At 39.1% G+C, this 15,691-nt stretch overlaps 1 protein-coding gene across 1 annotated transcript in view; it reads right to left on the bottom strand.

Annotated features, from left to right (window-relative positions):
* Positions 1 to 808: 808 nt before the first annotated feature.
* Positions 809 to 15,691, bottom strand: part of LOC126175058 (ribosomal RNA processing protein 1 homolog) — a 37,542-nt gene continuing 22,659 nt past the window's right edge. The window contains exons 5-8 of the mRNA XM_049921576.1: positions 8,765 to 9,033; positions 5,753 to 6,788; positions 5,255 to 5,519; positions 809 to 1,055 (exon numbers count right to left, since the gene is read on the bottom strand). Of these exons, the coding sequence (XP_049777533.1) occupies positions 907 to 1,055; positions 5,255 to 5,519; positions 5,753 to 6,788; positions 8,765 to 9,033 (1,719 nt within the window). The 3' untranslated portion in view covers positions 809 to 906. The remainder of the gene's footprint in view (positions 1,056 to 5,254; positions 5,520 to 5,752; positions 6,789 to 8,764; positions 9,034 to 15,691) is intronic.

The following is a 15,691-nucleotide window of genomic DNA, read 5'->3' as shown; positions in this document are numbered from 1 at the left end:
CGGCCGTGCCCTTTCAGAGGAACCATCCCGGCATTTGCCTGGAGTGATTTAGGGAAATCACGGAAAACCTAAATCAGGATGGCCGGACGCGGGATTGAACCGTCGTCCTTCCGAATGCGAGTCCAGAGATGGGAACTTTAAGTGTGAGGCCTTTGGGGGTAATGCCAAATGTCATACAAGCCTGAGAAAATAAAATATGGGAGTGTAATCTGGCTAGGGCAAAGGCATGTTTGCGAAGGGAATGTAAATAAAACTTAATGGGGTCGTCGTGAGGGTGACATGGTATTAGAAGGTGGAAAGTGTAACATGAGGCTGAAATGAAAATATAAAATATATGGGGAGAGATAAAGGTGAACTAGAAAGCAACTGGAGATCTGGTGTGAAAAAAGGCGAAAAAGTGTTGGTTAGAGCTGGGCTATGTTGATCCTGTGGTGAAGTTGTGTAGGTAGACAACGATGTGCATAAAGGTTAGGTGGTTGTGTTGCCGCCAAAACACGTTAAAGGGTGGAGAAATTCGGGAAAATTTCGAAAAAAACTACGTGTAAATGTATTAAAAGGAGTGGTTTTGTGGTGGCAGGTTATGAAAATGAGGCTAACAATTGTCTGACGAAGAAATAATGACGTTAAAACCGATGGGAAGCGGCTAAAAATGATCAGTGATGTGAGAAAAACGGAAATGGAAACAAAGGAAAAGTTATTAGAACTAGCCGAAATGGTTGTTTAATAGGTGAAAGGAACTGTTTGTGAACTATATAATTGTTCTCAGAAATTTATAACTACTGTCTCCCATAAAGAACCAACAAATTAATTAAAATAATAAAAATATTGCTTTATTACATTGAGGTCCTTTACAAAAGTATTTACAATTACAAGAAATACATTGTTAAGTGCAAACAATTTCAGCAGTTACAATTTAAGTCTTTGTGACTTTCTATAGAAAGGATTGATAGGACTTGGTAAATGACCTGCTTTAAGCACTCCCTGAACTGGTTTCTTGTTGGCATCAAAAGGAATACTGGGACTCTGTTTGACAGCTTTGGGGTAATCACGGAAATCTGGAACAAGATAAAGTGATGTATATTTCATTAATAAATGTTTTCTTTATTAAAGCACTTAAATTAATATTGCTTGTTACCCTTTTCTCCACAAAGTCCAATTTAATCAGTTAAGTACAAGAATATTATTTTGGAAGTTACAATGAAATACATCCACTCTTATGCTTTTTATAACAGGCTATGTGAAACAATGTTATATCACAAGTTAAAATTAAGTGTTGGTCTGGAATTTAAAAATGTACAACTTCCTTTTGTTCCTCCTTAGAGACTGAATCAAAGCTGCAATCTCCTATGACCAGGTAGAACACAGTTCTAATTCAGCACACATAAACACTGAATATACTGTTTGAAGAAATGTAAATATTCCATTCAGTGCAACACAATGTCGTGTGTTCCTCATAAGAAGGAAGGAAAGTCCAGCAACTACTAACTTTATAATATGAAGGAATCTTATTGTTATTTTCTCAATAATCTGCTGTTTCATTTAACTTTATATCTGAAAGTTAAGAGCAATGAAAACCTGAATGAAGCATTAAACAAAAAGTCAACCATTTTCCTGTATGTATGTAAATTATCTACAATCAGACCAAGGAATGCAACATGAAATTACCAAACAAATCACACTAGAATCAGCTCGTAGACACGGCTGTGTTGTTACAACAGCAATAGAGCTTAGAGCCATAAGTTCTGAGAGAGAACTTAGCAGTTGCTAACATGGCAAACTAATCACAAGCAGACTCCATATCCATAACTAAAAGGCAGCTGTGACAGTAGAGGTGCTGTCTGGTGGCCAATGCCAGTTATTGGGCAGCTGTCAGATCTCCATCTTGGGTGGTGGTGTGGTTCACGGCACCACAGTCAAAAAATGCTAGAGTGCATATCTACATATGGGCTTGATCGTCAAATCAACTGGAGACTTGCACTTTGGAAAGCTCGTGTATTAAATTGTTGTTCTCTCATTTACCCTGCTGACAAATTGGTAAAGAATTGAAGAAAATGCCTGATCCAAATCAATGGCTCTAAGAAATGCTGTTTGCCAAGCTAGTGACAATGAATGAGTTAACATTAATATCTTAAAAAGGGATTGCAGAATGAAATGCAAAATACAGAAATGAATCAATACAGCAAAATAGCATGATAGACTGCCACGAAAGAACAATGAATGAACAAAGTTTCACAACTGGTTAACTTTTTATCCTCAAGCTTTTGCTGATGTGTAAGCCATATTTAAGTCCTAATCCTCCATATGGTCCAGCAAGGCTACAGCAACAAACTGTGCATAATTTCAAAAATTTAATAGTTTTTTCCCTTATGGAATTACTCTGTGCTCTGCCATCAACAGTTTTCCTCTTCTTACATGAATCCAGCTTAACCAAGGGATTCTAATGTCTAGACTCAAATGAGATCAGCCACAGCTCTAACAAAGCAGTTCCCTTAGTTCGACACTCTGCTTCTGCAACTTCTCAGAACTGCCAAAAAGTTTTATCTCCAACTGTGCCCCAGTTTAATAAAACTATTCCTGTCAAGGAATGATTATGTTTCATAACACAGCACGTATCCATCTCCTCTCCCCCCATATGACTAAACTTAACCCAATACTGAGAACAACAGCACTGACCCTTATCCTTCATGTTGCTTGAATCTCACTTCTTTCAGGATCTCACTGCATCTAGCCATGTGTCTATACCATTTCCAATCTCTTTAGAATACAAGCAATTTAATATGAGTGCCATTTTTACTCACTGGAAAGTGACCACTATAGCATGAGTATTCCTATAGACATGGTAAACTGTAACAAAGCTAGCCATCTATATGCGTATCACAACTTTCTGCAGTGTAGCCTGAAATACCAATTAATTTTCTTTATTTCTTCCTGTTAAACAAAAAGGCTATTTAAAGTGTTAGTACTGTGTGGACAATGATGATTAAAATTTCACTTTGTATTCACTACAAGGACATATTGTGGTATGCCTTACTGTGAAAGAATATCAGAGGGTACTGTAATAATTAACAGTTGCAGCAATTCAGGTCTTCATTTGCCTTTGATTGAGGAAAATCACTTTGATGTTAACAAAGCTTTGGTAAATTCATATTGGACTGAAGAAAACAAAGAATAAAAATGTGTTGTCAAGATAGCCAACTATGCAGTTATTTCAATGAGAAACTTTCTGTAATGAAGTGACAGTATTTTACTTGCAGTTAATAGCACATTTGAATCATCTATTCATCAAACCACAGATAAAATCATTAGCACACAGAAAAATAATTACAGTTTTTCTCTACCAATGAACACTAGTGCAAGTTAATGGATTTAGTAACTTTTCAAATAATTACATTCATTTGGCCAGTTATCCAATACAAATGCTTTCATTGCATTGCTTTAAAAAGTTTCTATATTACAAAGGGCTTCCTTTTCCACACTTTTGCTTTCTACCATCTTTTTAAGACATGCATACAAAATCTATAGTTTTACAATTTTCTTGTTTTAACAACACATACAACTGACTGTCTGGAATCATTCATCCTATGTTTAAGACATTTACTACTTCCTGTAACACTTCAAATAGTTCTAGCCCTACTTTCAAGGACAACCGTCGTCAAGAACCTTTGTCTTTGTGACTCTACTCTAGAATTCCTAAACTTCGATTAAAATTAACTTTGTGGCTGATGCTTTCATGTATCCAATGGCAAGGGGCAACCATTACACAAGTAGTTTTTGCTCAAGTGCCCTGTCTTGCCTGTATTGTCGTGCATGTGTTTGGGTTGTACACTGGCAGTAACATCCCCCCCCCCCTTCCCCACTCCAATATCCTTACATGTGAAGATAAAGAATTAAGGAAAGTGGTACGAAAGTTACTCTTTCACACACTACATGCTAGTCCTATTTATGATGTTTTGTACACAACAAGGAAATGAATAGGATTTACCAAGTTTCAGTTTAACATGTCAGAGGAAATCCTAAATACTCAACTCGTGGATGCTCATTACGTGAGGTAACAGTGATTAAGGGAGTGCATTTTGGAAGACCACAGTTCAAATCCTCATCCAACCATTAAAAAACAGTGTTCTGTGGTTTTCCTAAATCAAAGGTGATTGACGGGGTGTGTCCTCTAAAATGTATACAGCCCATTTCCTTCCTCATCATTGCCAATCTGAAGATGTACTTTGTCTCTAACAGTCTCACTGTTGACAGCACATCAAATTCTAATCTTCCCTTTTTCTTTGTAGATGACCCAAGCATTGGAGAAAATCTCCTAACATCCAAGGGCCACTCTTGGACCTATTCTCCAATGAACATTCCACCAACTGGCAAGATGGCTGGTCTTCGCAGTTGTAGAATATGATATGGAAGAGAAGAAATGTATTTTTGTATTCAAATGCAAGGGTGTCTTAAAAACAAACAGTTTCATAGTTTAACATGCAGAAATGGGTAATAGAAAAACACTTATTACAGATAATCTCTTTAGATATTTACAGTCTCTGCATCAAAGTGCTTTGTGTAAATTACTAATACCACCTAACAACATTCTGTTGCTGAACATGGAATGCCTTACAATAGCAGGGCCTCCCATTATTAATGATTTGAAAAAATGTAGATCCCATCCAATTCCTCAACAAGTACTTCCAAGCTACAGAGATGGCTACTGGCCCCCCAATATAAATCTCATTTTTTTAATATATGATACTTCTTTCCTTTTCTGTTCTCAGTTTCTTAGCATATCTCTGTATTTTTTGTCAGAATTTTCTCTGTTTCTGACATACTAATACTACTACTACTATTTCCACTACCACCACTACACCTTTCTCTTTACATGCATGTGAATTTTTTCCACGTTTTAGTTCTTTCTAACTGCCTGCAGCTCATTATTAAAACTCTATAATTTAAATTTCTTTTGCTATAATACTAGTGTCATGTACAAAATGGCCTTTCACTGTAATCCAGATTCAATATCACAAAGGTGAAGCAAACATTCTATTTTTTGCCACAAATCCATAAACAAAGCAGTCTCTATCTATGGCTAAGCTGTTTCTAGCCCCCCCCCCCCCCCCCCAAACTACTTGCAGTCAAAAATGTCTCAGATCGTTACCTGTGAAAAATAAACCTTATGTTCATGTCCTGATGTAATTTCTAATCAGTAAACATAGAATTTTTTTTCACTTTTGCATACAGTAAAATTAGACTAGTTGAGAATTTTTACCATGTGCTATGTTCTTATTGAGAACTATGTTCACTTTCTTTGCACTTTTTGGTGTTTTGGCACAACTGCTGTTGGAATCCAGTGTGGTTGTTAGCAAAGAATTTTCATTTGGACTGGTACTATATTCATTTTCTGCTTTCTTTTCTTTCTTCGGTGTTCTAACAGAACTCTTCATGATTTCTGGTGCAGTTCCTGGCAAAGAATTTGTAGCTGTGCAAGTGGTTGATTCTGGAAGTTCTTTTGTAGTTGCGTTCATACTAAATGGCTGTTGAGGTGAAAAACTCATTAGTAATAATTTTTTACATAAAAAAATTACACAAGTAAAGTCTATTGGTCTAAATAAACCATATAAAACTACAACATTATAAACCTATAAGATAAAAAACAATAAAGTAGATACACAGACCTTAATTTCATTTTCACAAATTAGTTGGAAGAGATCGACTGTGAAAGAAGTTCCACATAATTTTATTAATGTTTCAGACGTAGTTGACTTACTTGTGATACTTCTGTTACAATCCACGATGAAACACTGTTCCGTTTCTTTGGGATGTATGGTGAAGAGGTCTGCTGTAAAGGCAGGCTCTTCCTTGTGGCCATCTTAGTTACATTTACATTATTTCTGAGAGACTGGAGGGTATTTCCTATGCACAAACCCATTTCTTCTCCATGGATTGAGCCATTTAGTTTCTTTTTTGCACGTGTTTCTGGACTCTGCCTAGCAGCAAGTAAAAAGTTGCTACCGCCTGTAACAGTATTTGTTGTACGCACATTATTAATTTGATTACAGTCTGTTGCACCACTAACTAAATCCAGATCAGAATGTTGGAAGTGGTTCTCATCATTCTGTGCTACATTGAATGCTTTACTATTCTGTTTACTCTGTTTAGTTTTCCTTGGTTGACTGGCATTACTAGCTGTACGTGTGAGCAGTTCAACAGGAGCAGCTTTAAGTTTCCTTTTCTTCTTCCCTTTCAGAAGTTTGTCAGATAACGGCACTCCAGCATTAACTTGTTTACTTGGTAAATAATCATTCTCATTTCTTTTCTGAGACAGTACTATTCTGTTAGATCTTTTTGAGTCTGCAACAATATTGTTAAATGTCACATTATCATTACCCTCCAATGTTAATTCATTCCCCTGGTTTTCCTCTCCAGCTTTTTTAACAACTGTAGAAGACTTCTTTCCTTTATTCAAGTTGTGGGTACCTTTCTTTGGTTTCTTTAGGTCACCACTGCTTTTCTGCAAATCATGTGGGTGCTCTGAATTTTCCTCAGACAATTTATGCTTCTTTCTTTTGCTTTGAACTGTTTCAGCATCAGCATCAGGACGCTTCCTTTTCTTGAGTGGCTGTGAACTACTGTTATCAACACCATCATTAGGGTCCTTTTGCAGCAGATCTTCTTCAAATCCAATTAGATCTTCTGCTGCTTGCCAGAGTTCTTCCTGGTGGTCAGCACGACTGAGGCGATCTGTGGATCCTGGTGGTTTCTTAAACCCAAGTGGATACTTTCCATTAGAAAGAGTAACAAATCTGTCAAGAGAATTGGAAAAGTTAGTAAAAATGCTTGAAAGATTCTACTAGTTTCAAAAGATAAAAAAATTACGCACCTTATACAGAGCACAAATGAAAGATGTTAACTAGGATTGTGTAAGTGAATACAAAATTCATAATTTTAGAACCAATCACAAAGCAGAGACAATATCATAAGTTGCTTTATTTTTTGTGGTGATGTATGAATACACACTATTTTCAGTGTAGTTGCATACCGAATATAAATTTGCAGTACTACCAGTCAACAAATAAAATATCTTTAAAGCAAGATTGGAAACAGTATACTCAGCAGAAACACTTTCTGCTACCGCAAGATGACCAGGAAGAAGAAAACAGACAGACAGACAGAGAGAGAGAGAGAGAGAGAGAGAGAGAGAGAGAGAGAGAGAGAGAGCTGCTGTATTAAAGAGAGAGAGAGAGAGAGAGAGAGAGAGAGAGAGAGAGAGAGAGAGAGAGCACTCCTCCCACCCTGCAAAATGGAACCGTTTGCAGTTCCCTATGACTGGGATGTCTCTTGACTGGGCATAAGTGTGACAGTCAACTTCAATGTGGTCAATGCACATGGTAAACACACAGCTCATTGTGGGTGACTGAGCATGTAACATTACATGTAAGGCACGTAGGCACTCGGAATTTCAAGTATCAAACTGTCAAAGGTGCACTTCAGTTTGGGACAAAACAAATCAGTCAACTGCCACAGGAGACAACATGCTGATGTCAGGGGCCACCACTATCATAAGTCGTATCAGTGGATAGACAGGTCACAGTGTAGGAAATCACTTGCTAATTCAATACTGAATAACCACAAACTGTGAACAGCCACACCAAGCAAAAATTCACCTCCTCATTGTAGCATACAGAAGCCACTGTACAACAGGTGTATCTCTGCTAACTGCATGCCACAAGGGACAAAGATTTTATGGACACGGGAAAACTACTTTTTATGCTCAAAATTTCAACTGGATTAATGAGTTACAGTGCACCTTACAACTTATTAAGTGGTAAGAATACTTTGAAAAACAGAGGAGGCAGTTCATTTTACTTGGCAGACACTGGTCAAACAAACAGTGGACATATTCCACTGTGAAGGTCATTTGTGTGTGAAGAAACTGGACCCCAGATACACCTGCCTTCATGGAGGGAGAAATACAGGAAACTACTGTGAATCATGTCCATCTATTTGTTTGCCTACAACACCGCACAAGTATCTGCACTTTCAACAACACACTGCGCCTGTCCCTTACCCCTGAGCTGTCAGAATGGTTTGAGGCACATTTAAAGGATATTATGGCACTTGTAGAGCAGTTCAGGTAGGAGAGAGATATGCTCATCTTGAAATCTGCTCTGAGCAGTCGCCCCGAATTGTAGCCAATGGCTGAACCATTGTGGAGCAGGCTCATTCTGTGTCCATCCTAAGATGCATAGCTTCTGTTATCTGCTTGAAAACAACCATTATACCCTACTAATTCTGTTGCTCATAAGCAATATAATATCTGATAAAGGCCATCTGAGGACTTGGACCCAACTGTTTTAATCATTGAGCTATCTTTCCTAAATTTTGGCTCATGAATTGGGAAGTGCAACAAATGAAGTTAGTGGTGTGATTATTATTGTCTATATAGTGTAAGGCTTGTGATCAGAGTGTCCACTAATAGTTCATACAATTACAACTATACCGTCAGCTTCTGGAAGAAATAAAGAATTATAAACAAGTAATAGAAATCAGTGGGCATCATCTTTGGTCATACTGGCCTGTATAATTAAACAGAGTACACAAACAATTTGATCAAATTTGTAAGCTATATTGTACAATGTAATCAAATACTTGTAGTTTATTATCTTTCATGGTAATTAGATTATTTCAAGTTTTATAAAAGTTTGTGTAGCCTGTTGTACATGAACAGCAAAGCAGGAAAAAACGGGTATCATAACTAGAATTTCATCTGTGCACTTACTGTGATACAAGAACATTCAATGCCTTCCTCTGTTTCACATTAGCAGCCTTCTGCATTTGTGACTTAAGTAATGAAGCAATTTCAACAGCATCAAAGTCTATAGTTGGCAACACTATATCAACCTTCCCAGCTCTAGGGTCAAGAAGCTTCTCTCCAGTCACTGAAGAAGAAATTTCATTTTCATCCTGTTCTTCATCTGGTTCATCACCTTCATTATCACTGACATCCACTGGTACCATGTCACGCCAACTGTTCCCTGGAAATCCAGCCTGAAATGACACAACAAACACAACTGTTTCATTAATTATTATATGGCTACGTTTTCTTCATCAAGATATTATACCTGGCCAACAGAAGTAAATATGTGAATGCAGGCTGTCACTCCATCCCCCATTTGCGTACGTACAAGTTCCCCTCCCCCACCTTGTAACACCAGTATCAATTGTAAGTAGTTTAAACAATGTAATTATTTGTATGTAACTATAAAATAGTTGTTCTTTACTGATTAAGATCTTTGAATTGTCAGAGGGAAGTGGAAGTTTGTAAAGTATATCTATTGTAAAAACTTAATAATATTTAAAAATAATGAAACTTTAAAAAATATGTGTGCTCGTAAAAGAGAAATTGTGCTTTGAATACTGGTTCATAATTAGGGAAATTGTACGATGTAAATTAAAAGACATAGTGAACCCCCTGTGCTATGGAAGGGCTTGGCTCTGAAATGAAGGAAATATGTCGACAAGAAGAATTTATAGAGCATTATCATGAATGACACGTCATTTCATAACTCATTTGTTTTTCCAAGCTCTGCTGAAACTGCTGTAGAGATCCCAACGGGATATCTAATGTGACTCATAAATTGTGAAAGAAACAATTGGTAACACATTTCATGCACCACCCTGTAGTTCTCTATGTTTGCTGCTTTGTGTAAAAGCTATCTACTGCTAGCCACTATGTAGTTCGTTCGTTAGTTGTGTGTGTCCATTGTACTATTGAAAAGGAGCATTAACGAAAGTCACTTCAGCAACCCATGTTCATTTTTCTTTTCTTTAAACTTAATGTTTCGAAGTATTATGCCTAATTAGGTTGGTGACCATAGGTTATTTTATTTGTATGCATTTTATTACTTTCATTACCTCCAAAAATAAGTCTGTTAGTCTTTCTATTACTTGCCATAGAAATGAAAATACTGTTTGATACCCTCTTCCTATTACGTTAGCACACGGTCAAACTTCAAAAAATCATCCCAGAGGGTAATGCTAGATTGCAATAGAGCGTTGTACTATACACGAACTTGCAGTAATAGTGTTAAAAATTGAATTACTTTTTCCACACTAATTAATTTTTACTCTAGATGATAATACAGGAAGATCCCAAATGTAAAACTGTCCAGATACTGCAAGGTGAAGGACAAGATTTAATCACACAAATTAAGTTACCTATGGAAACCATCAACCACTATGTTTGTTTCAAGTATATGCTATGACAATGTAGTACATGAAGACACTCCCAACTTCCAGCAATTCTGATATTTGTTATCTGCTCTTTTGCAAAATATAATTATGACTGCCTATCACAGGGTATGTTTAATATCAATGCGACACACACACTGCCACTTACAAGAATCTTAACAGACAAACTGTATGGCAAGGGAAGGAAGAAAATTGAATAGAAACCTTGCACTGACACTGGAAACAATGCTAAATTTCCACTGAAGACACTAGTATTTGGGCAACAGTGCTGCCTAAAAACTGAGTTATAGCTACTGTTTGTGGAAGAGTAAGCTATTGTTATGCAACTTTTGGAATTTACAATAAAGGTATGATTATAGATATTTCAAACAGCCTGTAATCATGCAATTGTTTTGAAGAATACAGTGGCATGAGTGAAACATTAAATTATGAATGTTATGTCGCAATACTACACAATTTTTTGCGGGCACAACTTGAGGCTTTGGGGATCAACATGGCAGAAATGTAGTTCCAAAAAGATGGAGCCACAGTCCAAATGACTAATTCATTCATGACAGTTGTATGAGAAATGTTTCCTCAATATTTGATCTCACATTTTGGGGTCTCCACTGTCCGGCACGCCACGTCTGTTGGTTTCTGACTATTTCTTATGGGGGTCATTTGAAATACAAAATATATGGCTGCAAACCTTGTTGACTCAATGTTCTAAAGGTTGTAATATGTGAAGAAATTTCTGCTGTTTCACAGGACACTTTGACAAAAGTTAAGCAGAACTTTAAGGAAATACTTTTAATGTGTGTACACAAAAGAGGACACCGTCTTTCTGATATCATTTTTAAAAAATAATTGCAATTCTTAAATTGGTTAACTTACAGGCTGCATTTGTGTAAATACATTTTATAATGACCCAAATAATCCTAATCATAGTAGTTTGAAATTCCTGCATTATTTCTGCGCCATCACATGTATCTCATAAAATGACTACAAGGGTGAAATCGGAGAACTCTAAGCTCATATGGATAGTTTACCAACTGTTAATCTTCTAACACATCATTAGTGAATGGAACAGGAAAGGGGAGAAATGAAAGTGGTACGACAGTACGCTCTTCCTTTCATATAATGTGGCTAGTAGAAACCATTAGTAATAGATATAAAGCCAGGCACAAGAAGATAAAAATATAGTTGGTATTTATAGTCACATATATCATTCAAAACCATTTCTACTTCCATGCATTGTTTGAAAAACCAGAATGTCTTATTATCGGCCGAGAGACATTTTCATTGTTGGCCCTTATTACTTGCTGAATGTGGTTTCAAATTCAGAGGGTCAGAACAATCTACATATGTACAGGTGTTTGTAGATACCTATGAAAGACAACTGCAAAGACACACTATTGTTTGATTACACCGTTCATGATAAATCAACTAAAATCATAAAACATTTAAGAGTATGTAAGCAGAGTGATACAACAAGTAATAATCAAATAAAACCAGTAGCTCAAACAGTTGCCAGCCATTCAATGGAAGAATTGTAAATAAGTATTTACCTATGACAGAGATACTTTACAAAATCTTCGTGTCTGACCAGTACTTGACTTACTAAACAGGCTAAAATTAATACAGTAGATAGAAGAGATTAAAGGAAGACCTGCACATTTGATCATGGCCCCTTTTAGTCAGTGTGAGTGTGTCACAGAGATACTTACTCAGAGTCAGCAGTGGACACAAGAGGCTTTAAGCAACACAAAGAAGTCGAATTTTAAAATTCCAAGAACAATAGAGTGTGACACAAATATACTAGTTCCACTCATAGAAATCCTACAAAATCACCAGGCCAGTAAAATAAGAAAAACAAAAGTTTATACAGAAGTTTACAACAGTCTTTCTTAATAGATACCATTTGCAAATGCATTTGAAGGAAATGAAAGGTAATGGTGGAACACGTCGGCATAAGTTGGTTGGTTGGTTTGAGTATAAAGGGACCAAACTACAGGGTCATCAGTCCTTTTTTCCTGACACAAGCAAGGCTCAAGGTACAAAAATACCCAACACCATACCTAAAAAGAAAACGAATGGAACAAACAAAAAAACGGAAACATACAACACAAGAAAAAGTAGAAGATGGTATTAAAACCATAGAGCATATGGTCTGGGCTGGCTGATCACAATAATAAAAGAGGATGAGCCAACCACTCTGCAACACATTAAAATGTCCACGCCAAAAAGACAAGGTGAGATGAACAGCCGGCCGGTGTGGCTGAGTGATTCTAGGCACTTCAGTCTGGAACCGCGCGACCGCTACGCTCGCAGGTTCGAATCCTGCCTCGGGCATGGATGTGTGTGATGTCCTTAGGTTAGTTAGGTTTAAGTAGTTCTAAGTTCTAGGGGACTGATGACCTCAGATGTTAAGTCCCATAGTGCTCAGAGCCATTTTGAGATGAACACATGTAGGGAAAAGACAACCACCAAAACAAACATATGCAAAGAAAGTGTGACAGAGTTCAAATGGAGGGAGGGTGGTGACATCAGAGAGAAGGCTAAATGCCCACCCTTAGATGGTAAAAAAAAAAAAAAAACCCACAAATAAAATGTAAAACTAAATCAGTTGTTGAGGCATTGTTTCTCATTATCGAAGGTATGGTGCTGGGAAGGTTAAAAGTCCACTGCAGAGCGGCTAAAAGTGGGCAGTCCAGCAAGATGTGGACAACAGTCATATGTGAGCCACAGTGACATCAAGGTGGGTCCTCGCGATGGAGGAGGTAGCGATGTGTTAGCCACATATGGTCAATGCAGAGAACCACAGAGTCCCTGTGAGAGGCCTGCATGGAGGTCTTCCACACATTCATGGTCTCCTTAAGGGCACGTAATTTGTTGTGTGTACTGAGATTATGCCATTCCATCTCCCAAAGCTGAAAAACCTTGCAGCATAATAATGATCGCAGGTCAGTTACAGGGATGCCGATCTACAGAAGCAGTTTCCATGTAATCTGTTTGGACAGCCTGTCGGCAAGTTCATTTCCTGTGATTCCGACGTGGCCTGGGGTCCACACAAACACCATGGAACGAATGGACCATTCCAGGGCATAGATGGACTCCTGGATGGTCGCTACCAAAGGATGGCGGGGGTAGCACTGGTTGATAGCTTGTAGGCTGCTCAAGGAGTCAGTGTAGAGAGGCATGAGCGGATGTACTCAAGAGCACGAGAAATGGCCACCAGCCCTGCAGTGAAAACACTGCAGCCATCTGGCATGGAGTGCTGTTCAATATGTCCTCCATGAACATACGCTAAGCCAACGTGATCATCAGCCACTGAGCTGTCAGTGTAAACCACTTCCTGTCCCCAGTACATGTCAAGAATTGAGAGGAAGTGACAAAAGAGAGCTGCTGGGTTACTGAGTCCTTTGGACCATGTGAAAGGTCCAGGCAAAGCTTTGGCCTAGGTGTACACCAAGGAGTTGTATGTGAATGGACTTCGAGTATAGGTGGTAAAGGCAAAAACTCCACTATTAAGCCCTGACCTGGGCCTCCAATGCAGAAAATTAACCACCATGGATGCGAAAAGGAGACAGTAATTTGGACCCTCAGGAGAACTATGAATGTTTGCAATGTAACTGGCGAGCAGTTGTGCAGACCTAACCTCCCGTTGCCAGTTGAACACCGCAGTGGTGCTCTGGGTCAAGTAAACGCAATGTTGAGGGCACCGCTGAGCCATAAACCAGACTCCCGTAGTCAAGGCGGGATTGAACAAGGGTTCTGTAGAGCTGCAGCAGTGTAGAGCGATCTGCACCCCAGTTGGTGTTGCTCAGGGAGGGCATTGAGGTGCTGCCAGCACTTCTGCTTCAGCTGATGAAGATGAGGAAGCCACGTCAATCGGGTGTCAAAAACCAGTCCTAAGAATCAATAGGTCTTCACTACAGTAAGTGGATAATCATTAAGGTAAAGTTCTGTTGCCGGATGAAGGGTACAATACTGACAGAATTGCATGATACACGACTTCATGGCTGAAAATTTGAAGCCATGCGCTAGAGCCCATGCCTGCGCCTTGTGGATGGCTCCCTGCAGGCGCCGCTCAGCAACACCAGTACTGGAGGAGCAGTACAAAATGCAGAAGTCATCTGCATACAGAGAAGGTGAGACGGACACCCTGAGAGCTGCTGCTAGACCATTAATGCCCACTAAAAATAGAGACATACTCAATACAGAGCCCTGAGGGACCTCATTCTGCTGGATATGGAGGGAACTATGGGAGGCACCAACTTGGACACGGAAAGTACGGAGCAATAAGAAATTGTAGATAAAAATTGGGAGCGAGCCCCAGAGAACTTACTCATATAATGTGGCAAGGATATGACATCGCCAGGTCGTGTTTTAAGCTTTTGGTAAACCAAAAAAGATGGAAACCAAGAGTTGGCGGCTGAAAAAAGCTGTTCGGATGGCAGACGCAAGGGAAACTAGATTATCAGTGGTAGAGCAACCCTGGTGGAAACCGCTCTGGCATGGAGCCAGTAGGCCATATGACTCCAGGATCCAACACAACCACCAACTTACCTTACGTTCTAAGAGCTTACAAAGAACATTGGTGAGGCTGATGGGCCAATAGCTACCCATATCAAGTGGGTTTTTAGGGGTTTTGAGCACTGGAATGATGGTGTCCTACGGCCATAGTGATGGAAAGACGCCATCGCACCAGATCTGGTTGAAGATGATGAGATGTCGCTTGTAGTCGGACGAGAGAGGTTTGATCATCTGACTGTAGATCTGATCAGGCCCAGGAGCTGTGTCGGCGCAATGTGCAAGCTAGAGAAGGGTGCCGCTTATGTCAGTGTTGAGCTTACCGATGCTCTTTAATGGCCTCAGTGATTTCCGGTGACCACCAAGGTACTGATTTTCGCCAGGGGCACACTACAGAACAAGGGATCGTGTTTTCTGCTGCAGAAACGCTCATTCTAGTGACCTGCTCAACTACCACATAGATGGTACCATGTGGGGGAGATTCAACAGTGACAGCAGAGGTGAAAGCTTCCCAGTCTGCCTTGTTCAAAGCCCATCTTGGTAGATGTCTGGGCGAATGGTGCTCGGGGATTGACAGGAAGTTGGGAAAGTGGTCACTATAACTCAAGTCATCGTGGGCTCTCCAGTGGACAGACGGGAGAAGTCCTGGGCTGCAGAGGGATAAATCAATGGCTGAATAAGTGACATAAGATACTGAAATGTGTGGGGCCCCAATATTTAAGAGGCAGAGGTCGAGTCGAGAAAGGAAAGTTTCGACATCTCTACCTCAGCCAGTAAGCACAGTGTCACCCTACAAGGGGTTATGGGCATTAAAATCTCCCAAAAGTAGGAAAGTTTTAGGGAGTTGATGAATCAGGGCAGCCAATGCGTTCAGGGGTACTGCACCATCTGGAGGAAGATATAAGTTGCAGAAAGTTATTTCCTGGGTCGTCCTTATCTTGAC

The sequence above is a fragment of the Schistocerca cancellata genome, chromosome 3, assembly GCF_023864275.1.
Source record: "Schistocerca cancellata isolate TAMUIC-IGC-003103 chromosome 3, iqSchCanc2.1, whole genome shotgun sequence".
Classification (NCBI taxonomy): Eukaryota; Metazoa; Arthropoda; class Insecta; order Orthoptera; family Acrididae; genus Schistocerca; species Schistocerca cancellata.
This window is presented reverse-complemented; position numbering and strand designations above follow the sequence as displayed.